Below are 25,627 nucleotides of genomic sequence, written 5' to 3' on the forward strand. Positions count from 1 at the left end.
TGCATTGTATATTTCTATTTATGTTTTTATAAATATATAATAATATTAAGAAACAGAATTAAATTGAGTAAAAAAGATAATCTAAAATAGGAAGATATAAAAGATTAATTTGTCCTTTCGTTTCTAACTTTCTCTCTCTCTCTCTCTCTCTCTCTCTTGCTCGTTCGTTTCATACGCTATTAAATAAAACTGTATGTCATTAGTCATTGCATTGGATCTTTTCGATAGAAATTCAGTATTTTGTTCATGTCATGTCACCAACAGTATTTCGATGAACGTATAAACGATGTTCGTATTATTTAGTATCCAAAGCTAATTTTCTGAAACGATTATACAATTTTTGGAAATATCGATAAATGTAATAGATATCAACCGTCTTTACATTGGAAGTTCAAGAAATTGTGACATTTTCCAGTATTTTCCATATTCTATTCTTAGTAATTGTGCATAATTTTTATTTGTTTAATCTTCGACGTTCGTTGTACTTAAACAAAATTTTTGTGTACTTGAGCGCGTGAGATATATTTTTATATCTAAATATTATTCTGTATGTTATATGTATTACATATATGTTACATATAGATTTACAAGCGTCGAACGTAACGTAAATAGGATTTATAAAATCACGAAAACATCCTCTCGAACTTGACCAGGATGGCAAACACAGGAGTATTACCCTTTGTACGAGGAGTTGATTTTAGCAGCAACGATTTTAGTGTAAGTAATTATTTCTTTTTAGAAATATAGTTTTCAACTGTTACAATTTTGCATTTTACAGGGTGGCAAATTTCCAGAATCAGTACGGTTAATGACTGGTATACAATGGCTGAAATTGGACGAAACCAACTTGACTGAGATTCCAGAAGAAATGGGCAAATTGTTGAAGCTGGTAAAGCTGTCTGCGTATCGACATTTATTTTTTAAGTGTGCACAAAGTTCAGGATGAAGCTATCATGATCGAGGTTCTTATTGATAGTTTAGTAAAATATAAATAATAAAAATTAAATTTTTTTTCTTTTCCAAAAACAGGAACACCTTTCATTAGTTAAGAACAGATTGGAACGTTTGTATGGAGAATTGACGGAACTCTGTTGCCTTCGTACATTGAACATAAGACGCAATAATATTAAATCAAGTGGCATTCCAGCAGAATTATTTCATCTAGAAGAATTAACCACATTGGATTTGAGTCATAATAATCTAAAGGAAGTACCAGAAGGACTGGAAAGAGCTCGATCTTTGTTGAATCTAAATTTAAGTCACAATCAGTAAGTGTTACATGTACAAATTGTTAAACAGTTGCATGGTCAGTTATGAATAATCCTTATATTATCTTTTCAGCATTGAAACAATCCCTAATACATTGTTCATTCACCTAACTGATCTGCTATTCTTGGATCTTAGCAATAATAAGTTGGAAACACTACCACCACAAACTCGTCGCTTAGCAAATTTACAAACTTTAAACCTGAATCACAATCCATTAGGACACTTTCAATTAAGGTATAGTAAATGAGATCAATATGACAAACCATTGTTGAGTTTTCAAATACGATATTGTTTATTCTTTTTTCACTCAGACAATTGCCATCCTTGATGAATTTAATGGCCCTACAGATGTGCGACACGCAGAGGACATTAAACAATATTCCATCAAGTTTGGAGACCTTGACGAATCTGCAAGAACTTGATTTATCTCAAAACAATTTACCCCGGGTACCAGATGCACTTTATTCTCTGTTGAATTTACGTCGCCTGAATTTAAGTGATAATCAAATAACGGAATTGTCAACAGCAATCGGTAGGTTTATCTATCGGGACATCAATTCTATGATTACTGCATATCTCTCGCCAATCTACGCACGATGGATGTATTGTAACATTTTTATTTCAGAACTTTGGACAAAATTGGAAACATTAAATATATGTCGTAATAAATTGTCCGCGATACCTGCCTCTCTGTGTAAAATCGTTACTCTCAGGAGATTATATTTGAACGACAATCAGTTAGATTTCGAAGGTATTCCTTCAGGCATTGGCAAACTATCTTCGTTGCAAGTATTTTCAGCAGCTAATAATCGTTTAGAAATGATACCCGAAGGTTTATGCAGGTACACCAATTAACTTCCCTTTTCAAATGCTTCTTTAAAATAAATTAATGTAATAAGGACTTTTCATAAGTACCACGAGCATCATAAATGCACGTATTCCTTCCTCAGGTGCGGATCGTTAAAGAAATTAATATTATCGTCTAATCGGTTGATTACCGTACCAGATGCTATTCATCTTCTTACCGATCTAGAACAACTTGATCTGAGAGATAATCCGAATTTAGTAATGCCGCCAAAACCAATGGAAGTTCAAAAAGGTTCCGGCATCGAGTTTTATAACATCGATTTTTCCCTACAACATCAATTGCGACTTGCTGGCGCTAATGTACCTACGCCTATTCAGACTGCTGGTAAGTCTGTTCTTACTAACAATATACTATATGTACACCAGATCGTGATTTACACTGAGCAATCATAAGTAATTAATTATAAGTGATATTAAACTTATATATTCAATTATTTTGATCATGTATGACCACACTATGAGCACTGTTTAATTTCTCATAACCATATCTAACAGTTTATTTCTTATATTTCAGGTAGCAAGGATCCAATAGCTCGCAAAATGAGATTGAGAAGAAGACGAGACCAAGAGGAAGCTGATCAAGATCAGGCCAAGATATTGAAGGTATATTACGAAAATAAGCGGTATTTGAATCGATTAATTTTCTCTTTCTTCTTTAGGGTATGAAAGATATAGCGAAGGAGAAAAATAAAGACAAAGAATGTGAAGAATCGAAAGCAGAATCGTTGAAGTAGGTAGAAAATATGCATTACAAGAATTCGTTTTATGCATTATAAGAGATCGATTCATTATTCGGCAATTTCGGGTTTCTTGTCTTTTTTATCTTACTTTCGCTTTCAAGACCTAAACGATGGGATGAAACTTTGGAAAAGCCACCACTGGATTATTCCGAATTTTTCGACGAAGATGCTGGTCAGATTCCTGGTTTATCTGTCTGGGAAATAGAGAATTTTTTGCCCAATGAAATAGAAGAAGTGGCACATGGAAAGTTCTACGAAGGCGATTGCTACATTGTTTTAAAGACTGAAATAGATGAAGCTGGATCTTTAGTTTGGGCAATTTATTTCTGGATAGGGGAGAAAGCTACGGTGAGTATATAATAATATGTATAATGTATGTTTGAAATAATCGATCGGTATACGATATAGCAACGTGCAAAGAGCACTTCTTGAAAATGTGTCACCTTTTTCAAATCAATGTATAACACTTTATAGTTGGATAAAAGAGCTTGTGCTGCAATTCACGCAGTAAATTTACGTAATTATTTGGGCGCGCAATGTCGTACAATCAGGGAAGAACAAGGCGAAGAATCGGATGAATTTCTAATGTTGTTCGAGTCTGGCATTACATATATCGAAGGAGGTCGTACCTCGTCCGGTTTCTATACAGTCGAAGATACGGTTTGTATTGTTGAATTTGAATTTACATTATTGACCTTATTTTTCTGACTATATCTTACCGTATGTTTTTACCTTTCCATATTATTGTTCAATGTGTTTGCTTTCGATCCGGTTGGCGCATACCAGCCATCGATAACACGATTGTATAGGGTTCATGCTGCCGGTGCTTCCATCCATTTAGAACCGGTCCCTGTTTGTTGTGATTCCTTGGATCCGGGTTTCGTATTCGTCTTAGATACTGGCAACAAGATCTTCATATGGTACGGTAAAAAAGCGAAGAGTACACTGAAGTCAAAGGCGAGATTAATGGCTGAGAAGATCAATAAAAATGAAAGAAAGAATAAAGCAGAGATCATGACAGAAATTATGAATACAGAGTCGGATGATTTTTTATCATGTTTAAACGTCAAAGATATTTCGCACCTGCCACCGATTGCTGTAAGTTGTTTGAGTTGAATTGTTTTTAAGGCACAGCTACGCGCCTAGGAATCTATCTCGCAAACGCTACGTGATCTTATTTACAGCCAGACCAATCTATTGTTTTAATGCTTCTCATTATAGGAACATGTGGATGCAAATTTTGTACCACTTGCGCCACGTCTGTATCAAGTACAACTTGGTATGGGATATTTAGAATTGCCACAAGTCGAAGTACCTCATGGGAAACTAACCAACACGCTTTTAAACAATCGCAATGTTTATATATTGGATTGTCACGTAGATGTTTACGTTTGGTACATACTCAAAACTTCTAATATAATCTCAAAATATTGAACAGTATGAACTAATCAATGTGCATGCTTCAACTGTTATATGTGTGTGTGTGTGTGTGTATAGGTTTGGCAAAAAATCTACAAGATTAGTACGAGCAGCGGCTGTTAAACTCTCTCAAGAATTATTTAACATGATAGAACGACCAGAATACGCAATGGTAACCAGGTTACAAGAAGGAACTGAGTCGCAGGTACAAAATTGATGAACTTGAGATAGGAATACAGAAGATTCGGTTGACTGTATTAAGAGAAAAAGAGAGAAAAGTGTGAGGAAGAAGGAAAGAGAGAGAAAGTTTATAACGATATCTTTCTTTTCTCTAATTAGATCTTCAAATGCAAATTTTCTGGATGGGATGAAGTTATAGCAGTTGACTTTACTAGAACTGCCGAATCAGTCGCGAAAACTGGGGCAGACCTTACTAAATGGGCGAAGCAACAAGAAACGAAGGTACGCGAAATAAAAAATGAAGACTATGAACGATTCGCAAAATAACGCGAGCTCCTTCCCCCTACCCGTTCTCCTACCAAAACCAGTAAAATAGTTTTGTTTCGACAGGCGGATTTAGCCGCACTCTTCATGCCTAGACAACCGCCTATGTCATTTATGGAAGCTCAACAACTGATGTCGGAATGGAACGATGATTTAGAGGGAATGGAAGCCTTGGTTTTAGAAGGAAAAAAGTTTGTACGATTACCGGAAGAAGAATTAGGTCATTTTTATAGTGGTGATTGTTACGTATTTTTATGTCGTTACTGGATGGTACGTAATAATTTATGCATTCTTTAAATTGACTTTGAGCAGACCTTTATTTTATCATTGATGATACGTTTTCCCATTTTAGCCATTAGATACAACAGAAAATGAAGATGGTGATGAGCAATTCGAAGAGGATTATCAGTGTACCGTATATTTCTGGCAAGGGCGAGATGCGGGAAATATGGGATGGCTGACATTTACATTTAGGTGCGCGAGGAAAATCGTCTTTTTAATTATTATTAATTGCACATGAATAATTACTATTGCAATTGAAAAGACAAAATGATTTGAACACATGAATAATACTGATAAAGTATTAATGAAAGGTATTTGCTTCCAGTTTACAGAAAAAGTTTAAATCTTTATTTGGTGAGAATTTGGAAGTAGTTAGAACTCATCAACAACAAGAAAATTTAAAGTTTCTGGCATATTTCAAACGAAAATTTATTGTTCATCATGGCAAGCGTAAACAGCCTAAAGCTTCTGGTAGTAACAAGGTTGAATTCTATCACTTAAGGAGTAATGGAAGTGCATTGTGTACCAGGCTGATACAAATACCGGCTGATTCTACGTTATTGAACTCTTCATTTTGGTAAGATTGTTAAAATAAAGGCTTTTCCTGTCTTTCTTCTGTTCCTTTTTGAAAAAATTACTTCATCTTTATTGCTTTACTTTACCAATACTTAAATATAATCATGTACATGCCTTTATCCCACAGCTACATTTTAAACGTACCATTCAATAACGACGATGAGACGGGAATAGTATACGCCTGGATTGGTTCTAAAGCAGACATCGAGGAAGCTCGTTTGATACAAGAAATCGCCGAAGAAATGTTTAATAACGTACGTTTATCATTTACAGTACCATGTTTGTTTCAACTGGTAAATCTATAATCTGATCTGTATTATCAAATGAAATTGACAGCCATGGATAAGTTTACAAGTTTTAAACGAAGGAGAAGAACCAGATAACTTTTTTTGGGTAGCTCTTGGTGGAAGAAAGCCATATGATATCGATGCAGAATACATGAATTATACGAGACTGTTCAGATGCTCGAATGAAAAGGGATATTTCACGATCAGCGAGAAATGCACCGATTTTTGTCAAGTATACGATAAATTTACTAACTTACGTTTGTGTTAGTGAGAGCGAAGTTATATATGTATATAATATATATAATAGATTTATAATCAATTAATACTGTTCCAGGATGATTTAGCGGATGACGACATTATGATACTTGATAATGGCGAACAAGTATTTTTATGGTTAGGCAGTCGATGTTCAGAGGTAGAAATTAAATTGGCATATAAATCTGCTCAGGTAAAAATGGATTGAATGAATTGTAAAAATATCCGATTTGCAAAATTCCTAAATAGAGATAAATAATTTAATTGCAATAATGTTTAGGTATACATCCAACATTTACGAGTAAAACAGCCAGACAGGCCGCGTAAATTGTATTTAACAGCGAAAGGAAAAGAATCTCGAAGATTCACCAAGTGTTTTCATGGCTGGAGTTCACACAAAAGACCACCTCAATAAAATATTCAATAATATATTCCTGCTCTTATTATCCCAATAACGTTTATCAACGAACCAAATTTCGAAACGAAATTAACGAATATCAATGAAGTACTGATCATGCAAATTTATTAGGTTGTTATAAACACAAAAAGTAACTTTCTAATGTCAAGGAATATTGTAATTTTTGAAATCATTAAATATACCCAGACCTTGTTTCTTTGCATTGTGTTTATTTTGCAATCCAATGAAACAATATTTACAAAATATCTGCATGTCTGTACACCTAGGTATATACATTTTCTATATGCATTTTAAAGGAATATATTTAAACATACATGTAGATATATACAAAATCATTTTGCCTTTCAACAAAAATTGGTAATAAACAATACGTTACTTAAATTGCGCAAGTAAAACTCTAAGAGAATTGAAAGCACTGCGTATATTTGATTTATCGTGGCAACTATATATGTAAAACATGTGCTGCCCAAAGGTCAGACATATTACATCATCTTATATCTTTCCAGACTTCGTTGCCATAGATCTTAAAACAGAAAACAATGTATAGACATGGAAGAAGTCTATTTTCCTCACAAGCAAAGATTAAACAATAGCACTGAATGATACATGATTATGGAGGAACAATGAGAAGCTTGCTTATGCGAAGTACATTTTAGGGATACATGCAAAAGTCTGGACCGAGGCTCGATATGAAAAACATAAGATGTAGAAATTTTAAATCTCTGCCTTAATTAATTTGCATACCGAGAATAAATTAATCGTCGTCATCATCATCCGAAGGTACGAACAATTCTTTCTCTTCGAGATAGTTAGCCATCATTTTACTTAAAGTAGCTCCTATGACTAGTCCTGTCATAACACTGCAGATAACACCCAAAAAACCGAAACGTGTTCTTCTTGGTTCTGGTCGAATAGCACCTGAAGGTGTTGTTGTTCTTGACCGAGAATGTGATTTCATTTGCCCATTTATTTTCCTTAAATCGTTGACAGTTTGTAATACAACATGTGTACGTTGCAATGCCATTCTTCTATTTTAATGATACTATATAAGCACTGAAAATAGTGGTAGAAGTGTACTATGTAAAAATAACATAATAACAATAGTAATAAGAAATAACGTAGACACGATTATTAGATAGATACAGTGCGTGCGCGATCTGAAAAAACGATATAGGAACGAAAAGAAAACTACACAGAAGCCTCTTGTTACGACGTTAATGTGCTTGCAAGACAAGGACAAAAGGGATTTTATGCAGCATCCTCTTTTTATTCCCATATCGCGTCCACTTACACGGTATATCTCAGTTATGATTTTGGAGACAGCATAAATTGCAGTATTAATCCACAGATAGGAATGAAATGTATACTCGGTCCAACGAGACGAGGTAGTAACCATACAGAAAATTTTAAAATTCGAATTTCATTAGTCGGTAACCGATACATAACTGCAGCAGTACCAATTAACTTTTGTTTATGTTTACTGCCTCGTCCTGTTAGGCAGACTATAAATTAGCCTCTTCGGTGTACTAACTCGCAATAACGATTAAAAAGCTCTTAAGCATATGTATACACACGCTGTATTTTGATTAGATGTGTGTCTCGATCACGTTCGATTAAATATCAATACAGATGAATATTAAAACACGATCACTATTGTAAGCAGCACATAGTTTAGTAAGCAATTAAACGATCAGTTTGATGTTACTATATCCGCGCACAGACGGCGCGCATGCGAATAATACTAGCTCTGACGATATAGAATCTGACGCCACTTTTATAGGGATAAATGTAAAATACCCTACACGTACATATATAGATTTATTCAGTTGCTTCTTCCTTAGCTTTTATAGATATGTAGCGATAACGTAATACATCTATACTTACCTACTTATGGCTGTGTAGTTACTTTGATAGTTTTGCACGTTGTTGCTTATTGCATTGGGCAATCGTTGAGACATAAAATCATCAACAACAAACGTTTATGATTTTTTCTTTCTCGTTCATTTCCCTATACCGGTCATTTGAACAAAGCATTGATTTTTATTAAACGATATCGTGCAAATAATTCAGGAAGACGTGAACAAAATGTTACATGTGATTGGATTAGGTCTTGGCGATTCGACAGATATAACTGTAAAGGGTCTCGAAATTATACGAATGTGCGATCGCGTCTATTTAGAGTCGTATACGTCAATTTTGTCTACCAACTTAAAAGATTTGGTAGGTAGATTAAAGTCAAGGGTAACTCTGGTTCCTTGATTAATTGAATGTTTAACATAAATAATGATAATAGGAGACCAACGATTGCATATTTCAACAAATTAGGAACGATTTTACGGATGTTCGATACTGGAGGCAGACAGAGAATTAGTTGAGAGTAATGCAGATGAAATATTGCCGAAGGACGAGAAGGAAAATGTTGCTTTCTTGGTGGTAGGTGATCCGTTTGGTGCCACTACACATTCGGATCTAATACTACGAGCTCGGGAGAAAGATATAAAGGCAAATAAGAGAAATATTAGAAAAATTTGTTTAATAAAACGAATTTTATTAACCGATATTAAAAGTCTTTATTATTCTATGATTCAGGTAAAGATTGTTCACAATTCCTCTATTTTGACCGCAATTGGATGCTGTGGTTTGCAATTATATCGTTTTGGAGAAACTGTTTCTATCCCTTATTGGAACAACGATTGGCAACCAAATAGTTTTTATGAGAAAATTATCTCAAATAGGCAGAGAGATCTACATACATTGTGCTTATTAGACATTAAAATAAAGGAGCCTACGATAGAGAGTATTGCTAAAAAGAAAAAAGAATATATGCCATCTCAGTTTATGAGTGTCTCAGAAGCTGCTACGCAATTATTAAAAATCATAGAGGAAAAAAACGAAGAAACCAAGGAGGAACCAGGTAAGATACTAGAAAAGTATCATTTCCAAATAATCCTGCCTCTAACGAATCCATGGAAAATGAAATTTGTTGTTTTACAGTGTTGGAGGAATCAAGTCTCGTAGTGGGTTTAGCTCGTGTAGGTTGGGACAATCAACGCATCGTTGCTTGTTCTCTCGGAGAAATGGCTTCTATCGACCTAGGCCCTCCTCTCCATTCTTTAATCATTCCTGCTATCAATCTGCATCCTCTTGAATTGGAATTTATTACTCTATATAAGTGTAAATAAAAACGTTTGGCTTTGTTGAAAAAGAAAACAAGCACTATTCATTGCTTATAGCTCTGTATCAATTTACAGCAAAATAATAAAACCGATTAATTACTTAAATATCAGATTTGAAACAGGATGATATTCTTAAGACATATAAAAAAGGTAAACGACTCGATTAGTCGTATAAATATTTTATAATATATAAAAACGTGTTGCGCGTGTAATATCGTGAAAGTAATCCGCTTTTTAGCTACATATATTCAAAATTTACATAGTGACAAATGTTAGGCTACAAATTTAAAAGATTTGACAAAGACAAAGAAATAAAGAGAAAATATATAATGCTATTGGTAACGATGCCCGAACAATTTTATGTAAGTATGTACGTATATACATACCTATGTAGAAAATAGCTCACTTAGTGCTAAGGTTATTAAGATATTTATTTATAAAAATTGTTTTGGAGAAATTTCGATAAAGTTAACACTGATCTTAAAGATAAATTCCTAACTACTTGAACTACATACATAATTGTTCGAAAGTTAATTTGTGTTAAAGAAAAATAATATTCTGGCAATCTTATAGCCATGGCTACAGAACGTAGAGCATATATATATATATATGTATTCGATCGATTTCGTGCATGCGTAATAAACAGGTGTACGGAGTTTACAATCATATATTCACTTTCGATACGTGAATCACGATATCTCTGGTGTTCCTGTTTCCTTATATTTTGCATCTTCCCTAATAGTGAGCAATTTATCTTTCATCATCGGCCAATCGCAAACATTTTTATTTATTTATTGATTTTGAGGAAAAATGTAAGAAGGGGGAGAGACGCGAACGAAAACTTGAGTGTCTTTCTGTCTTTGTATCTGTTGTGTTTTTTTGTGCAATTACATGTTTCCATAAAAAGAGTAACAGCTAACAATTACAGTACAGATACGAGGAGAACCGAGTGATACACCGAGTACGATAATGTCGGAAATAGACTACATAATAGCACCACGAATACCACGAGGTTTGGCTCCTGCGGTTGAAGGACTTGCACGAGAAATTTTGCGTCAAAGACCTCGAAACATTTACGCATTCGCGGCCCAACATTTCGCAGAATTGGTGGAATTAAGGGATAAAGAACGTACTGATGAAATCGTTCCGAGGATACTGAAACATAGATTGGTTAACGTTCGTGATGCTGAAAATCGTAACGATTATTTTCGTAGGTGTAAACACAGTAACTTGATCGAAGAAGCGATGGTAATAAGGGAAGTGAAGGAACTAACGACATCGAGAAATGCAACGAAAAAAGCTGTGGCATCGAAGAGAAAAGGAGAGGCGACGAATAAAAGTGGTTGGTCTATAAATAGGACGGTGAAAGGATTGAAGAAGCATGAAAATACAATTGGAAGAGAAGGTTGGAACAGAGAATCAAACGGTAAAGAGACGGAGAAATCAATTCTTGGTTACTCGGATCGTCGTTCACCACGATTTTCGAGTCAAGTTACTTGTCATCAATTCGTTCGATCTTCGTCCGCCGGAAATATATTCGCAAAACGTATTAAGCGTCGAGAAGTTAAAGAAAATCACGAACAATTCTATACATTTGTTTTAGATGATAAAAGTTACAAGAACGAGAAGAAAGTGACGCGACAAAAAAGTGCCGATCAAATCGAAAGAGATGGCGCGTATTTTAAGGACACTTGTACGAGCGAACATATAGACATAGACGTTGTTCCGACAGAGGCTAGAATCTGTCGAAATTTAAAGGATCAATGGAAAACTATGATCGAAGATGAGCGAAAAGAGCAGGAAAAATTGCAAGAGAAATTTGGTAATACGAAAGGAGGTGATGCCAAATTAAGTTCCCGATTGGGAAAGAAGAGCGAGAGAGAATCGAAAGACAACGAAGTGGAATCGCGATCCGATTCGTCAGAGAGCAACATAATTTTTGAGCATGCGATGAAAAAGTTGACCAATGATGGAACGGTCTCGGTGGTCCTCCCATCGGTCGTTACGCGACAACCTCCTGTAAAATGTACAAGGAACAACGTGTACGAATGTGACGGGAAGGATAGCACAGGTAATTTGACATTGCCACCGATCTCGAGTGATGGATCCAAGTCGACGAAGAGGGGAAGCAATGTAATCGAATTACCCTCTTTGTTAAACGAGGTGGATGTTCCGTCGAACGAACAAACGATATGCTGTCAGGATTACGAGGATCCGACAAATTCGAATTGGAATCCTAAGGATCTGGAATCGGAGACAGAGCTTAAACCAGCAGAAACTATCGAAGGTGAGACTTTCGATTACGATTCGAAAACAATCGAAAAAGAACGCAAAGACGAGGATTTAAAAGGTGGCAATGTGAACGTAGATACGGTCCCATGGAAATATCCTCGTGGAAGTAAGTCCGAAGGAAATGGAATTCTTGTTATGACGGGGAATACGGTGGAGGAAGGTATCGATAGACAGCAAATTCTAGGAGAAGTAGAAATTATCCGGCAATGTTTAAATTCACCACGGGAGGCGGATATCGAGGAAACTTTTAAAGACAGCTTAAACGTAACACCTGATTCGATCGATCTTCCTCATTGTCAGAGGGCAGATTCGTTGGAACATTTGGAGAACGGGAAAGAGGAAGAGGAGGATCAGGACCAGGACGAGGAGAAAAAGGAAGAGGAGGAACGATATCGACCGAACGAGCTCGAAAGGAAATTAATCGAGATAGAAGCGGTCGAGAGAAGCATCGAAAATACGTTGGTCTGTTCTCAGACTGTTCCAAAAGATATCGATGACGAATTCGTAGCATCGGAGCGTTCGAATGAATTTTCGATTTTGAAAAATTTCGAACCGGAGAAACCAGACTGCGTATACGAAAGGCAGCTATCGAGCGTAGGAGACGAGTGGACGAAGAAAAATCCAGATGAAAGTCAGAGTGCAACGAGCAACGAAGATGACAGAGATCGCGACGCTAATATCGAGATCGACTCGATGGAAGATGAAATGCCGATTGGAAAAAGTTTAGACCGCAACCTTGACTCTGACAACTCGGAAATTGTGCTTAACGGAAGCAATAATAGCGATGATCGAGATACGCGTGACCATTCTACGAAAGAAGGAGGAATCGATCTTTCTTGTTACGTCCTTACCGAAGGTTCCCCTAGTGAAATACCGGAAACTGTAACCACCGTAATTATACCCGATAATATCGTTGACAATGACAATGATAACGATGTTTGTAAAATTGAGCTCGAAGAGGGTACGAACGACGAGATTTGCGTTCCTTTTAACGAGCCGATCCCATCTTGGAATATCGAAAGAAAGCAGGTAAAGCATGGGATTGGAGAAGAGTATTGCCAAGACAAGAATCCATTTGGAGAATATATACATCCAGGAAGTGCTGTCGACTATACAACGAACATCGATGCTCATACTTTACGTGGTATAAAAAATGCTGCCAATCGAACGTCTGTTTATCAAGAAGATCTTGGAAATATCAAAGAGGAGGAAGAAAACGATAGGGGCAAATTTTCTAACGTCGACGTCCAGCGTAGTATCGACGATCGTATCAGCGTTTCTTCGGAAAAGTCGGCCGAATCGATGGAAAATAGAAATAGTACCGAAGAATGCGAAGCAAAATTTGCAAGTTCCAGCCAAGAAGAGGATCAAGAACGAAATAGTATGGACGATAAGGACGATGCACGATCGAAAGATCTCTCTAAAGAAACTGCAAGGAAAAGAAGAGAAGAGGAAAGCGAAACGTTCGATGATCGTTCGAGTGATTTTTCTTTGTCGTTTGAACAAGTTGGAACTGGACCAAAAGTACCTGAATTAAATCTGGATTCGTTACAAGACATAACGATATCGTCGACGATTGAAAAGGGCGATTCGAAAAATCTGAATAATCAGTCGGAAGAAGAAAATGATAATGTTACTTCTTGCGAAGGTGAAAACGTTTCATTATCCTCCTACGATACTTTAGCTTCTGAAGAAAAAGTAGACACCGGTGAAGCTTTGTCCTCGGAAAACGATCGACTAAAAGTTTTTATCGAGCCGGCAGGTCAACAAACCAAAATTGAAAGCGAGACCGAAAGGTATTCAAAGGAAGAGTTTGAAGGTAACGAATGTACTAATAACACGAGTTGCTCGCTTGTTCGTAACAAAGATGAAAAACAGTCTCTTCGCGTGGAAGAAGAAATTGCACGGGAATTAATACAGAATTTCATTATCGATAATACCGAGGTAGCTGAAAAAGACGCCGAAACGATTCCTTTCGAAGTGGACGATTTGATGGCCTCGTCATCTTCTAAACATCAGACGAATGACACGAATCAAACCAACGACTTTATCATTAAATTTCATCCATCTATAGAAGAATTAACACCTGAAGCAATAATCGAAAAATCTTCTCGTCGAGAAAAGGTCGACGATGACGATAATCAAGCAGGCGATGAGAACGAAGAAGACGAAAGTAGAAGCGGAGGAAGTGGAGAAACAGCAAGAGAAGACGACGGAGGAAAAGAAGCAAGTATTTTGCTACCATACCTTCGTTTTTCTTTTCTTTCTATTCTAAAATATGTAGAAAAATATTTTACGCGCCTTTCATGATACTAGAAAGAATTTTGTTCTTTTAAAATTAAAATTTTTCAAAGCCATTCTTTGAGGTAATTAACCAATATATTTTACGGATCGAGATTTGCGTCTACAACGTACATTGCACGTATGTATACTCTATATTACATGTATACATACGTATACTTGTGTAGATGCATCTACTTTTGTTTCATTTTTGAACAAGTAAGAGGTCTTCCAATTCGGTCAATACATTTTTAAAGATAATAAAAAAACCTAAGCTAATTACAATAATAATCTTGACAAGGTTGCTTTTCTTACCCCACTTTAGGATCAAGTAGAAACGGCATCTTTGGAAAATCAAGGATACAGGGGCAAACCAATCGCCAATTTGTGGCACACCGGAGAATTCCACGATTCCTTACCATTACCTTTCGTTGAAATTTCAAAAAGTCCTTCCGCCATGAACGTTTACGATTTAAAACCTGTAAACCGTGAAAAAACGGATGATCGCTTTACTTCTCCAACTGATCTGTATGCAGAAGATCGAGGATGTAAAGGAATCGGTCGCAACATACCTTTTTTCGGTTATAAGTTTTCTCCGACCACTGCCCCTCGTGGTATTGATATCTTCGAAAATTTGAGTTTATTTATTAACGAATCGAATTGGAGTAAATTATCTTTAAACGCTTCGTCTCCTATCATTATTCACAGCAAACGCGTGTTGGAGCAAGTTCGTACAACGGACAAAGACAAGAGTGATCCACTCGTCGAAACTAGTTCAAATTCTGATGCTGACGATCTTCGTGAGCCATTAGCGCTCGATAATACACCACGACCTATCGTTATAGAGGAAATTTCAGATATCGACGAAAGAGAAGAGCAAACGTTATCGCTCTACGAGGCAGATACGAAGTTAGCGAAAGAAATAAGTCCGTTTTCTTCCGAACAATACAACGACTCCAATAACGTTGAAGATAAAAATAAAGGAACACATGGTACGTCATCGTCGACTCGTGAAACAACAAATGGGCTTATCGAAAGCGATAATTTACTTCAAGATATCGATCAGATCGTAGGAAACGCGGAAGAAGAAAGAACAAATAAAAAATAAGAATGAATTACATATACAGATATACCGTATCGAGAGAAAATCATATTGTTAACTCGATTTCGTGAAAACGAACAGTTTCGATATAAAAGAATTTGAAAAGCACGATCGATATTGCAATCATAATGTTAATCCAGAAGTTTCAGTTTCTTGTTATTAACGCGATCCTTAATCGAAACTAAAACGATCAAAAGTAGACAATTAGGTATAAATCATTTCTACAGGTCCTTTTTCTGCGCACATTAGTGTACCTCCACATAGATACACAACTCACATGGAAACAGCATATTAAATGAATAATGGACAAAATACAGACAGCAAGGAGACAAATGCATTGGCTGACAAGTCGAAAATCCGAATTAAGCATAGAAAATAAATGAAAAATATACAAAACGATCATAAAACCAAACTGGACGTACAGAATACCACTATGGGGAACAGCAGCAATGGGCCATATAAGCAAAATAGAGACAATGCAAGCTAAAATTCTTAGAACGATAGTAAACGTTCCATGGTACGTTAGAGACGAGGACATTCGAAAAGACCTGAGAGTACCAACGGTCAAGGAGGAGATTAGCAGATGCGCAAGAAGGTACAGAGAAAGAATAGCAACGCACCCGAACCGGCTGACAGCGGAAACGATCAACGCATCAAGCATAGAAAGAAGACTAAAAAGCAAACACCCAACAGATCTCACAAAGGATATAACCTACAAACACGAAGATGGTACCCCGCTGGGGTAGCCACCCACATGATAATCAAACAGCTAAAAAATTCTACCAAATGTCCAAATTGGACAAATTGTGAATGTGAAATATTAAATAAAAAAAAAAAAAATTAGTGTACCTATTTGCTACAAAAGAGAGAGAGAGAGAGAGAGAGAGAAGAAACGTACACTATACGCTATACTACTATACGTACGTCGTATACTGTATGCTGTTTAAGTCGAGACTCAGGAGTCAATTAATGTAAAACAAGGCACATGCGCAAATACGAGTTCGCTAAAAGAGCGTGGGACTCTGAGGCAATTCGCTACATGCTTATAGTCCTGATCGGGAATTTGCGTCTGAACGATTTCGTTCTATTTCAAAAGAGACGTTGCTGTATGTTGCCACGTACTATGTCTTACACCAAAAATCTGTTCGATGCGAATTTCGACTAAGTTAATATACATATCGTACCACAGGAAACATATATTAAAATTGTGCACGCGGATCTTCTAAAGATAACTACCAAAGAATAGGATAGAACGGATAGACGTGTAAATCGATTGGTGGATTAAAAAGAAGAGGATGTGACAGAAGACTGCAACTGAAATCCAAGCGGATTGAAAGTTTGTTAAAATAATACGAAAAACATATCGGTTACGTTCTTGTATTTTCTTAACCTTTACACTCCTTCTATCTTCGTGGTTCCTCGTATTTCTTTTGTGAAAAGCAAAAACATCGCTTTTACAGTTTTATTTCGTCACATATTCCTGCTCGTTCTTAGAGGAAATTCCTGTACAGGAATTATAATAATAATAATAATAAATAATACTTGAAATTATGTGTTCTTTCTTGTTTCCTCCTATTTCTTTGTATATCTGTTTTCTTGCGCAAATCTGTAATAAATATAGAAACGATTGCACAATGGAAATAAGCGAATCAGTGTAGTACAATATTATAAAAGGTTCTTTTCCAAATTTAAGACATTGCCGAAGTTTTAGTCGCGGTCTTTGCCGAATCTATCGAGATACGACGATAGCTCTACCTGTTCCATTATCGTATTTATGTCTGGATACGTACTATCGAGATCGAGACAAGAGTGAGCGGTACGTAGCGAATGTGGATCCGTAAGTATCAAGGAACAATCGAAATAGCATCAGCGATGTTGTATGAACGATGTTGGCAACGACATTGACACTATATACTATTTTACGAGGTATGAAAATATTTGATCGACTGCTAGTTACCGTTTAACCGTTTAACAGTAATGTCTTAATTCACACGAATATCCTCGATAGTGTGATATCGTTGGTAATATTGACAGTGACAGCACTGCATTTTCTGGTACTTGATACTCGTACCGCGGATGCCAATCTTGAAGGTACGCAAAAATAAACTGGTTATACATACGCGTTTACTGCTTTTGCGATGAAACTGCTTGGATGTGGACTTGGAAAGTTCTTGTCGCGCCGTTTTTGGACATCGTTTTCTATACGTGTGATATGTTTCGCGTTATTAACACGTTGAATGTCACGCTAGTTTTACGGAAATCGCCCGTGGCGCCACGATGAATTTTTTATTATGCGTTACATATAACGTTGAAATATTACCTACAAGAGATATGTTATGGTGTATAATCATCATTAATGAATTTATCTTACCGAGGTCACCGGTGACCCCTGTGGCGCTCAAGTGCTATTTCGTGTGATTCACTTATTTTTTACTATTATCAAGTATCTCGTATTGTTTCCTCGCGTTGCTAAATAATTGTCTAGGTTGCTACGTTCCGGGACTTACCATAAAACCATAAATCATTCCTCGGTCATACTTATTCTGACTCGCGATAATCCTAAAGAACCGTTTTTAAGATTTAGCCTTTGTTACTTTACTGCAAAGACCCTAAATTGCCTTCGAACATCTTTCAAGTCGAAACTTTCCTTAGGGTTATTGTTCATTAAGATAAACGTGGAAAACGTAGGGTTTTCCATGTTCGACAGCCACTGGTGAGGGACACACATAATAGATCTATGTTTTAAGTATAACTAACTAAACGAAATAAATCATTGCGTTTGCACGGTCAAGCAGACTATTCTTTTTCTCTTCCAAGTGGTAAATCAGCGGTAGAGGGGAAAGAAACGATGAGCAATAGTAGGAAACGTTAATAAGACGTGAAAAGATCGATAGAAAGTCGGGAAAGTATTAGGAAATTAAACGTTACATACCAAGTACTTATCAACGAGATTGAATGATCCGTTTCATTTTTATTTACGAAATGTAAGATACGCGGTAATGATACATCGACGAGACAATTAGTATTTTTTACACAGCGTCTGATATAAAAATATTTTGTTCAAAAACAAAGTGTTTTATCGTTCGTAATATCTTAACGTTCTTGCGTGTTTCAACGGTAGCCATATGGCACATAAATTTATTAATAAAATATATTTATGAAAAGTAAAAACGAATGCATCTAATACTATATCTTTCTTCCTTTCATCCTTCTTCTTTCACATTCCGCAAAATTAAAAATATAGTATCTACTTAACAGTATCGTCTTAATTGTCAGGGATAATGTACAATGTATAAGGTACACGCATTGATCTACAGACCGATTGAACTTGCAGTTTCAAGGTATTTGAATCGTTATTTTTTTCTTCTTTTTACGCGTGACGTAAATAATCAGACTAGAGAAAAATCAAGAAAAGAGAGCAAAGCGAATAATATTACAGTAATCTTGCTTTCGATATTTCACTCCTTATTCTCTTCTATTCTATTTCTCCTACGTATTTCCTCTCTCTCTCTCTCTCTCTGTCTCTCTGTCTCTCGTTCGCATCTTCTTCACCTTTCATTTTACACCTCCGTAACGCGTTCATTTCTCCTTCCCATTTCCACCCTTTGTTGACTGCATATAAGATATACATATGTAGATGCAACTAATCATCGCGTTTATCGCTTTCAATTATCGTTAAAATTAGATCTGTCCAATTGGATTCGAACTGTCGCTAAAGGCCGATCGTAGTTATCGTTACAGTGGTTTATCATTCGACGCGCGTGTTTAAGGGTAAATGAAATATTCGTGCGTTTAACTTAATGTTAACCACCACCCGGTTGAGTCGTCGTACGTTTACAGAATTAGAAATATTTCAGGTGTTCGCTTCGATAGGTAAGTGTAAGTGACCGTCCGATTCACGATAAATGATCATCGATCATATCGATTTACACGATAGAAGGCCGCCTTACAGGTACGTTAAAATCACGCCAACAAGGATCTTTAATTTTGGAACATTTTAACTTTTCCGAACTACAACCGAAGCATTGGTTACATATACAGCTCATGCCTTCGGCGCAAATACCAAGCCGTTCTCCTCGTCCTCCGCAAGGTTCATCGGGTCCCTGGAAAAGAGAGTACGATTCTTATCGTAACTAACGGTTCAACCGTTTCTGTTAAACGCGTCAGATTTATTAACAAACGGCCGATTCAAGCACTTGCCTTTGCGCATTGCGGAACCCCGCAAGCATTCGATATTACAACACCATATTCGCAATTGTGGCAAAAGTCGCCGCATCCTGAGCAAAGGGCCGTCTCTTGTTTTTGTCTTACCAAAGGATAACCGGAACATTTATCGTACCTAGACGAATCAAGCGTTCTATTATTGCGTATAACGATATTGTGCATTGAACGTACTATAATTTGCACAGTAATAATTTGAGTCGTTCCAGCATCTTTCATTTCATACATATATGTACTCTCATCTACGAATAGCTAAATATCTTGTTCGTGTGTAAGTAAGCGCACGAGTAATGGCAAAGGTATAAATACATAAACGAGTATATAAGTACATAGACGAGTGTTTTCTAAATAAATTAAAAAAAAAAAAAGAGAGAGAGAAATCAGTTCGGGTAGAAGAGAATCGTAGGTTTGAAGTTTCTTACAGAAGAACGATGGCAAGCAGCACGGCTATGCGGATAGTTTGCGCGGCAATCATCTCGCCTCGTAGATCTGAAACAAAATTTAAAGAAAATTCGATCAATGTCGCTGAAGTAGAATCGATTAAAACGTTTACGTAACGATCAGAGATAAAATCGATGCTTTAAAACTGATTTAAAGAATAACATCTGTAAATCGTGTAAAACACGTATGCATTTGAAAGAGCACGTAGACGTTTAGAAACGAGGAAACTTTTGCCAAATTTAGTTTCGAACTTTATCTCTTTTCGTTATTATCTGTCCGCTTGGAACGATACAGTACACGATCATCGATCTATCGTTAATAAAAACGAGGTAACAGAAAATCCAATTTTTTGACCGTAACTTTTGTTAAGTTTCATCGTTGTTCTGTTTCTGCTTGTACGAAATTAGTATGAAATACTTGATTTTTACAATATCGTTTTATTAAATTATTAAATATCTATAATCGAGCGATTTAAGAAATAATTCCAAAGTACCTTACCAAGATGAACCTACGATACATACATACGTATAATGGTAAATCAAACTTTGTTTTCTCCCTTTTTTTCTCTTAAGCGTGGCGAAAAGAAAGACGAACGATCGAATTGCCGATAATGAAAACAGTCGAAGCAACTTTGCCTTGTCGGAATTTTCCTTTCGTTTCGTTAATTGAACCGCTTGAAATACCAAAACTCAATCGTTCAACTTTTGAATCGAACAAAACTCGACGAGATAATGCTTTAATAATAATACTTTCTCATTTCTTCGATGAAGATTATACGGAGAAAGAGTCATACGGGCTTTAACGATACGCGGACAAATCCATCTGTAACTATACTTAACGTCATGTTCGTTTTTGTTGCAAAGTGGTTCGTTCGCCACCATTTTAAGCTGAAACCCCTTCGTTTGCTACTCGCGCCTGCCAAATGCCTGTACGTACGAGTTAAGCACATGGTAGAGCTTGAACATCGAACAAATGACTTTTATTGAATAAACATTAACTTCGTCAGTTTTTGGTAACAAAGTGGAAAAATCAATAATCAACATGGAAATCACGTGGTTATTAACAGCGAGAAATAAAAAAGATAGAAAATTATTTCGATATACATGCATATACCCACCGATAATTTGATGTGCCGTCTTTTTAGTTAAATATTAAACGATAATTTGTTGTTTTCGCGGATTTGATAAAATACACGTAAATACCTATGGAATATTGGAAAATAAAGCTTGAGGATTATTCAAACCGGATTTTTCAAACGTCTTTTAGCGTGATTCGTCTAACTACTGCCTCCTTATTCTACGTAAACTAATTAACTTATTTTATCTTAGTTTTTTACTTTCTATTTTACTTTATTCTGGTTTGCTTAATTTTAGTTTCATTTAGTTGCGTCAACGACATTTTTATAACAAGAGTTATTCGCAAGCTGAAAGTTAATTGCGAACATGTAATATTCGTATTAAATTCGGTTTCGCGAAATTTATTGGAGACGTAGCAGAAATTTCTTTTACACTTGCGATTGCCTTCGGATACAGTCGTTTCGTTTAATACCTTGTTGTGCCGCTATTCTGGCTTTGCCCTTTTCCTAACTCGCTCTCGTTTACGCGCTTTTTTCATTCCTTCTGTTCCACTGTTTTCTTTCCTTTTTTTTCTCTCTCATTTTAAATATGATTATAATTTGCCACCGATATGACAGAAAAAATAAAATAAAAGAAAACTACACGGGAATAAAATAAATGAACAAAGTGAATGTAAAGAACGTATTTACATATGCAACGACGAACGGGTGATCGTTAGGAAAAGCATACACTGCGCTTACAATTAATACTGACCCTAAGATATTCTTCCAAGTGTTTCTAGTTGCGTAAGATTAAATAACAATGACGATTCTCTCTTTAGCAGAATAAGAAAATGTGATAACGTGAAGACACGAATATGCGAAGACGGAAAGACGTTGAATGTGCCCTTGGAGTCAAGTGCGCTTTGTTTTATAGGGACGCGAAGAAAGGGCAAGAAAAGGAAGGGGGGAAAGAAGGCGCACAGCCGTTTATTTAACAGTCGATGTATGATGTATCTATTATCGTTTCGCCCCAAGGGATGATCTAAGTTGTCAAACGAAATCCTTGCCTCTCGTCCTAATTATCCAGCCTGTCGTGAATACTCTTCTAGACACGTCTTCCCCTATTTGCAAAGATTCCCTTGACGAACATATCTATTAATATGTAAATTTCTTGGTTCAGCGTTATGAAAAGCAAAGCCGGTCAGTCACTGACACGTTATTTGCACTTGTCACGCTGCGCTAATAAACCAATTACCGAATAGTCAATCAGAATTTGACATTTTATCGACACGAAACGTTTATTATGAAATGCCCGTATTAGAACACTAGGAGATTAAACGTTATGTTGCCTAGTTGAAATTTCAAAGTTTATAAACAAACGAGTGCGAAACTAACGATAAATAATGAACGACAGATCCGTATTTTCAATTACATATGTAATAATAACACGATTACTTTCTTTGCATAAAGGTATCGCTATGATGATCTGGCATCGGTTAAACGCACTCCTGGCACGATTGTACGATCCGATCGATCGAATAGAGAACCTTTTCCTTAAGATGAAGAATATCTCTATGATGACGAATCAAATAATATTCCTAATGCTGGCTGATCGTATTTTTATAAGAGAACCGAAAATCACGTGTCTTTACACATTGATGTTTTACAACGTTGTTACTTATAGCATTAGCTATATCAAGGAATTGATCGAAAAGGAAGATTGGTCGCTCTATGTGACTGTCACAGAAAGATCCAAAATTAAACATTTAGCTATGTCCGCTACCAAAATAGTGTTTGAATGGACTAAAGCCGTCACCTTTATCGTAACATTAACATTCATGCTTCTTGTCTTTGGCTTGGAGCAAGGTCTTGAGCATTACAAGTGAGTAACAGTTACTATATCGTATAGTAATCGAAGGAAAAATGTAGGGAAAAAAGGAAAATGATAGAACGCATTAAGCATTAAGAATATATTAATTCGATGAAACTGTACATATTGTGCGCGTGTGTGTATCGCGCGCACCTGTGTATATAAATATATATATATATCTATATATGTATGTATATATGTATTACTATTGTAGACCATCGATGAATTACACGATGATAACGTGGATCTATTATTTGGCAACGGAAAAAGTCTTCGTTGAGATGTTTCCGCCGATCTTGAAGTTTCTTCGTTTCGACACTTTTGAAAATCTTGAAGAGCTTTACGCTCCAGTGATATTGAAATCATTTACTATTAGCGTTTCTGCGTCTCTTATTGTAATACTTTTGCCACTAGCATCCTACAAACTTTTATTCGTCGCTGCTTATTCCAACGTTTATTTAAGATTAAAAGATCTATTACAAATATCCGCCCCTGCGTTAAGTCTTGAACGTGAAATATTAAATCGTTATAGAAAAGCAACGCCTAAAGAAATTAAACAATTCGATGATGTGTGCCCTGTTTGTCTTTGCGATATGATCAGTGCGAGAATAACACCTTGTTACCACCTTTTTCATGCAAGTTGTTTACGTCGGTGTCTCAAGACCAACAATACCTGTCCCATGTGCAAAAGAGAATTAACATTTGGATCGGGGTCAACTCAATAGTGAACGTAACCCTCATAAATATTATCGTCATGATTCTATCGATAAAATCGACATATTCCGTATGACAATTCCACTCTGATTAAATACCTCATCCACTCGATGGATTAACTTTTGATAATATTGGAAATCCTCTAAACCGCTTGATATTCGTATAAATTAAATATTGATAAAAAGCAAAGTTATTGCATTCATGTCCGTTTATGAACATTGATAAAACAGATATTCTCGTCGTATAATTGTACATAAAATAATAAATGATCTAATGTATTAACAGGACTGCAAATTTATATTCTATTTGAATTACAAATTGATTTTTCTGTCAAATGTATTATTTCGTTTGCCAATTGATAAATCGAAAATAATAAAAACAACGAAAATTAACGAGAATTATATTCTCATATCGCAGTTTTTTGAAACAGCCTTACTTTCCTTGCGCTCTACGATCCTTTATTCGAAATATTTCTCATTATATAGCTATTCCCCTGCATATTTAACCGTGGTTTCTATATATTCTCCGTCAGGACTGTCAAAATCTTTTACCGGTGGAGTATATACCGGTCCTGTTACGCTATATGGTACGAACGAATCATCAAACTGAAACAGAATGTGTTTCAAAATTTATTCTATATCTCTACTGTGTTTTATTAGATGGTAAAATACAAACGTACGATATTTAATTTATTTTTTAATATAATATCATATACTTACTTCGACTGCTTTTTTGTAAAGTTGCTTCGAGACAGCTTTTAATTCTTTCAATGCTATTTCTTGCGATACCATCATAGATTTCATAACTTCTACATCCTTCAACCATTGATCTTTTTTATAGCTGGACCATTCCCTCTCTAATAATTTTCTCCTTTCTATTTCTTCTTCCGATAATGATACTGGCAAATGACAAGTTCTTTTCCTAAGAAACATTTGTTTTCGAGTAAGTACTATGTTAAGAAGAAAAATTTGTTTCCTATACATAACATATTCTATCATTATATAAAGCGTACTCCTTTTGCAATTGCTGAAATAATGTATCAATTTCAAAGATTGGTTTCAAATGGTTTGTATGTTTTTCTAACTGACGGATTTTTTTCTGTAGTTTCTTCTTCTTTCTTTCTTCTCTAGCTCTAAGGACATTAGGATCGAGTCTTTTCCTCTTTTTAAGTGGTTCTCCTCTGAAATAAACGTAATATTATAATAAATTTGTTTATTAAAAAGAAAAGAAATTTAAAAATACTTACAAGAGAATTTCAGTCGCTCGAAATTGTAATGGATGTATATATATGGAGATATTGCGCGAATTGCTAACTGAATGCAAAGAGGACCTGCATCGGTAAATCTTTATGAATAAAATGAATAAAAATATACAAAAATAATTGTTCACTCAACAATGAATACCTAAAAACGGCATTTGCTAAATTTAATACACCAATCATTTTAATACACTATAATTATTTCGAGCTTTAGTCTGTGTTAGTCTGTGCTTTGTTATCTTGAGTTACTTTGCAGCACCACGTATATAACCTCTTAAACGCTTGCGATTTTCATACAGGCTAAAATGAGATATGTAACTGTTATAAAATCATAAATTTAAACAGTTGTTGAAAAAATGACACGCGTTATTATGAATAAATTAATAATGACAATAAATAACTACTAATAATATCGTGTTAAAAACGATGGTAACTCTGTCCAAGCAGACATACGAACGAGATAATAAACATACATGTAAGTATCTACATAGGTGTATGTAATCAATTACTACATCATGAAACAAAATTGATAGAAATTTCTCCAGATTTTCTTTATTATTAATACGTACACAGTATTTATGAATGCTGAATACTCGAAA

At 35.7% G+C, this 25,627-nt stretch overlaps 7 protein-coding genes and 1 long non-coding RNA gene across 20 annotated transcripts; 4 read left to right on the forward strand and 4 right to left on the reverse strand.

The window, feature by feature from the left end:
* The first annotated feature begins 158 nt into the window (after nt 1-158).
* On the forward strand, nt 159-6,815 carry LOC117213104 (protein flightless-1). Of its 5 annotated transcripts, none has more exons than XM_033458420.1 (23): nt 159-288; nt 583-717; nt 779-889; nt 1,030-1,268; nt 1,342-1,503; nt 1,581-1,801; nt 1,895-2,111; nt 2,220-2,461; nt 2,651-2,739; nt 2,796-2,866; nt 2,978-3,224; nt 3,351-3,536; nt 3,663-3,974; nt 4,098-4,270; nt 4,374-4,500; nt 4,635-4,757; nt 4,866-5,069; nt 5,152-5,273; nt 5,407-5,658; nt 5,785-5,911; nt 5,994-6,176; nt 6,279-6,392; nt 6,480-6,815. In XM_033458420.1, exons 2-23 carry the CDS (start codon nt 655-657, stop codon nt 6,612-6,614), a joined length of 3,720 nt encoding a protein of 1,239 aa, XP_033314311.1. In that variant the 5' UTR covers nt 159-288; nt 583-654; the 3' UTR covers nt 6,615-6,815. The 5 variants fall into 5 exon arrangements, with proteins under 5 accessions (XP_033314311.1, XP_033314315.1, XP_033314312.1 ...); XM_033458421.1 differs by having other exon boundaries at nt 273-414; XM_033458422.1 differs by lacking the exon at nt 159-288 and adding an exon at nt 383-401.
* LOC117213129 lies at nt 3,176-3,736 on the reverse strand. The gene is made up of 2 exons (XR_004488584.1): nt 3,596-3,736; nt 3,176-3,517 (listed from the first exon to the last, which is right to left on the reverse strand). It is a non-coding gene; the product is annotated as an uncharacterized LOC117213129 (long non-coding RNA).
* LOC117213126 (essential MCU regulator, mitochondrial) lies at nt 6,807-17,399 on the reverse strand. Of its 6 annotated transcripts, XM_033458468.1 has the most exons (4): nt 17,258-17,399; nt 16,858-17,073; nt 7,362-7,670; nt 6,807-7,140 (listed from the first exon to the last, which is right to left on the reverse strand). In XM_033458468.1, the coding sequence occupies exon 3, from the start codon at nt 7,639-7,641 to the stop codon at nt 7,372-7,374; it is 270 nt and encodes an 89-aa protein (XP_033314359.1). In that variant the 5' UTR covers nt 7,642-7,670; nt 16,858-17,073; nt 17,258-17,399; the 3' UTR covers nt 6,807-7,140; nt 7,362-7,371. The 6 variants fall into 6 exon arrangements, with proteins under 6 accessions (XP_033314359.1, XP_033314363.1, XP_033314362.1 ...); XM_033458472.1 differs by lacking the exons at nt 16,858-17,073; nt 17,258-17,399 and adding an exon at nt 8,502-8,612 and having other exon boundaries at nt 6,807-7,670; XM_033458471.1 differs by lacking the exons at nt 16,858-17,073; nt 17,258-17,399 and adding an exon at nt 8,192-8,319 and having other exon boundaries at nt 6,807-7,670.
* On the forward strand, nt 8,671-9,899 carry LOC117213118 (diphthine methyl ester synthase). Of its 2 annotated transcripts, none has more exons than XM_033458456.1 (4): nt 8,671-8,837; nt 8,943-9,119; nt 9,207-9,531; nt 9,612-9,899. In XM_033458456.1, exons 1-4 carry the CDS (start codon nt 8,703-8,705, stop codon nt 9,797-9,799), a joined length of 825 nt encoding a protein of 274 aa, XP_033314347.1. In that variant the 5' UTR covers nt 8,671-8,702; the 3' UTR covers nt 9,800-9,899. The 2 variants fall into 2 exon arrangements, with proteins under 2 accessions (XP_033314347.1, XP_033314348.1); XM_033458457.1 differs by having other exon boundaries at nt 8,943-9,050.
* Nucleotides 10,730-15,561, forward strand: LOC117213103. The gene is made up of 2 exons (XM_033458418.1): nt 10,730-14,311; nt 14,691-15,561. Exons 1-2 carry the CDS (start codon nt 10,763-10,765, stop codon nt 15,471-15,473), a joined length of 4,332 nt encoding a protein of 1,443 aa, XP_033314309.1. The 5' UTR covers nt 10,730-10,762; the 3' UTR covers nt 15,474-15,561.
* On the forward strand, nt 17,265-24,168 carry LOC117213115 (ERAD-associated E3 ubiquitin-protein ligase HRD1B-like). 3 transcript variants are annotated; one of them, XM_033458450.1, is made up of 3 exons: nt 17,265-17,393; nt 22,657-23,068; nt 23,271-24,168. In XM_033458450.1, exons 1-3 carry the CDS (start codon nt 17,354-17,356, stop codon nt 23,779-23,781), a joined length of 963 nt encoding a protein of 320 aa, XP_033314341.1. In that variant the 5' UTR covers nt 17,265-17,353; the 3' UTR covers nt 23,782-24,168. The 3 variants fall into 3 exon arrangements, with proteins under 3 accessions (XP_033314341.1, XP_033314343.1, XP_033314344.1); XM_033458452.1 differs by lacking the exon at nt 17,265-17,393 and adding an exon at nt 17,424-17,558; XM_033458453.1 differs by lacking the exon at nt 17,265-17,393 and adding an exon at nt 22,132-22,189.
* On the reverse strand, nt 19,061-21,983 carry LOC117213124 (neuroparsin-A-like). Its single transcript, XM_033458465.1, has 4 exons — nt 21,959-21,983; nt 20,111-20,177; nt 19,668-19,806; nt 19,061-19,570 (listed from the first exon to the last, which is right to left on the reverse strand). The coding sequence occupies exons 2-4, from the start codon at nt 20,161-20,163 to the stop codon at nt 19,394-19,396; spliced, it is 369 nt and encodes a 122-aa protein (XP_033314356.1). The 5' UTR covers nt 20,164-20,177; nt 21,959-21,983; the 3' UTR covers nt 19,061-19,393.
* LOC117213121 (39S ribosomal protein L40, mitochondrial) lies at nt 24,049-25,314 on the reverse strand. Its single transcript, XM_033458461.1, has 5 exons — nt 25,174-25,314; nt 25,017-25,100; nt 24,783-24,950; nt 24,490-24,691; nt 24,049-24,375 (listed from the first exon to the last, which is right to left on the reverse strand). Exons 1-5 carry the CDS (start codon nt 25,209-25,211, stop codon nt 24,256-24,258), a joined length of 612 nt encoding a protein of 203 aa, XP_033314352.1. The 5' UTR covers nt 25,212-25,314; the 3' UTR covers nt 24,049-24,255.
* Nucleotides 25,315-25,627: the final 313 nt, after the last annotated feature.

Source organism: Bombus bifarius, unplaced genomic scaffold (genome assembly GCF_011952205.1).
Source record: "Bombus bifarius isolate JDL3187 unplaced genomic scaffold, Bbif_JDL3187 scf7180000008494, whole genome shotgun sequence".
NCBI lineage: Eukaryota > Metazoa > Arthropoda > Insecta > Hymenoptera > Apidae > Bombus > Bombus bifarius.

Excerpts from the sequence above, each read along its gene's own strand:
- LOC117213104 (XM_033458420.1), top strand. The coding sequence starts at position 655 with ATGGCAAACACAGGAGTATTACCCTTTGTACGAGGAGTTGATTTTAGC. Across the intron at positions 2,740-2,795 it reads ATCAGGCCAAGATATTGAAG|GGTATGAAAGATATAGCGAA; the intron begins GTATATTACGAA and ends TTTCTTCTTTAG. Across the intron at positions 4,758-4,865 it reads CGAAGCAACAAGAAACGAAG|GCGGATTTAGCCGCACTCTT; the intron begins GTACGCGAAATA and ends TTGTTTCGACAG.
- LOC117213126 (XM_033458468.1), bottom strand. The coding sequence starts at position 7,641 with ATGGCATTGCAACGTACACATGTTGTATTACAAACTGTCAACGATTTA.
- LOC117213118 (XM_033458456.1), top strand. The coding sequence starts at position 8,703 with ATGTTACATGTGATTGGATTAGGTCTTGGCGATTCGACAGATATAACT. Across the intron at positions 8,838-8,942 it reads CTACCAACTTAAAAGATTTG|GAACGATTTTACGGATGTTC; the intron begins GTAGGTAGATTA and ends TCAACAAATTAG. Across the intron at positions 9,532-9,611 it reads AGAAACCAAGGAGGAACCAG|TGTTGGAGGAATCAAGTCTC; the intron begins GTAAGATACTAG and ends GTTGTTTTACAG.
- LOC117213103 (XM_033458418.1), top strand. The coding sequence starts at position 10,763 with ATGTCGGAAATAGACTACATAATAGCACCACGAATACCACGAGGTTTG. Across the intron at positions 14,312-14,690 it reads AAGACGACGGAGGAAAAGAA|GATCAAGTAGAAACGGCATC; the intron begins GCAAGTATTTTG and ends ACCCCACTTTAG.
- LOC117213115 (XM_033458450.1), top strand. The coding sequence starts at position 17,354 with ATGTTGGCAACGACATTGACACTATATACTATTTTACGAG. Across the intron at positions 17,394-22,656 it reads ACTATATACTATTTTACGAG|GTATCGCTATGATGATCTGG; the intron begins GTATGAAAATAT and ends CTTTGCATAAAG. Across the intron at positions 23,069-23,270 it reads CAAGGTCTTGAGCATTACAA|ACCATCGATGAATTACACGA; the intron begins GTGAGTAACAGT and ends TTACTATTGTAG.
- LOC117213124 (XM_033458465.1), bottom strand. The coding sequence starts at position 20,163 with ATGATTGCCGCGCAAACTATCCGCATAGCCGTGCTGCTTGCCATCGTT. Across the intron at positions 19,807-20,110 it reads CTGCTTGCCATCGTTCTTCT|GTACGATAAATGTTCCGGTT; the intron begins GTAAGAAACTTC and ends TGATTCGTCTAG. Across the intron at positions 19,571-19,667 it reads GGGTTCCGCAATGCGCAAAG|GGACCCGATGAACCTTGCGG; the intron begins GCAAGTGCTTGA and ends TCTCTTTTCCAG.
- LOC117213121 (XM_033458461.1), bottom strand. The coding sequence starts at position 25,211 with ATGATTGGTGTATTAAATTTAGCAAATGCCGTTTTTAG. Across the intron at positions 24,692-24,782 it reads TTTCAGCAATTGCAAAAGGA|GAAAAGAACTTGTCATTTGC; the intron begins GTACGCTTTATA and ends AATGTTTCTTAG. Across the intron at positions 24,376-24,489 it reads TTTACAAAAAAGCAGTCGAA|TTTGATGATTCGTTCGTACC; the intron begins GTAAGTATATGA and ends ATTCTGTTTCAG.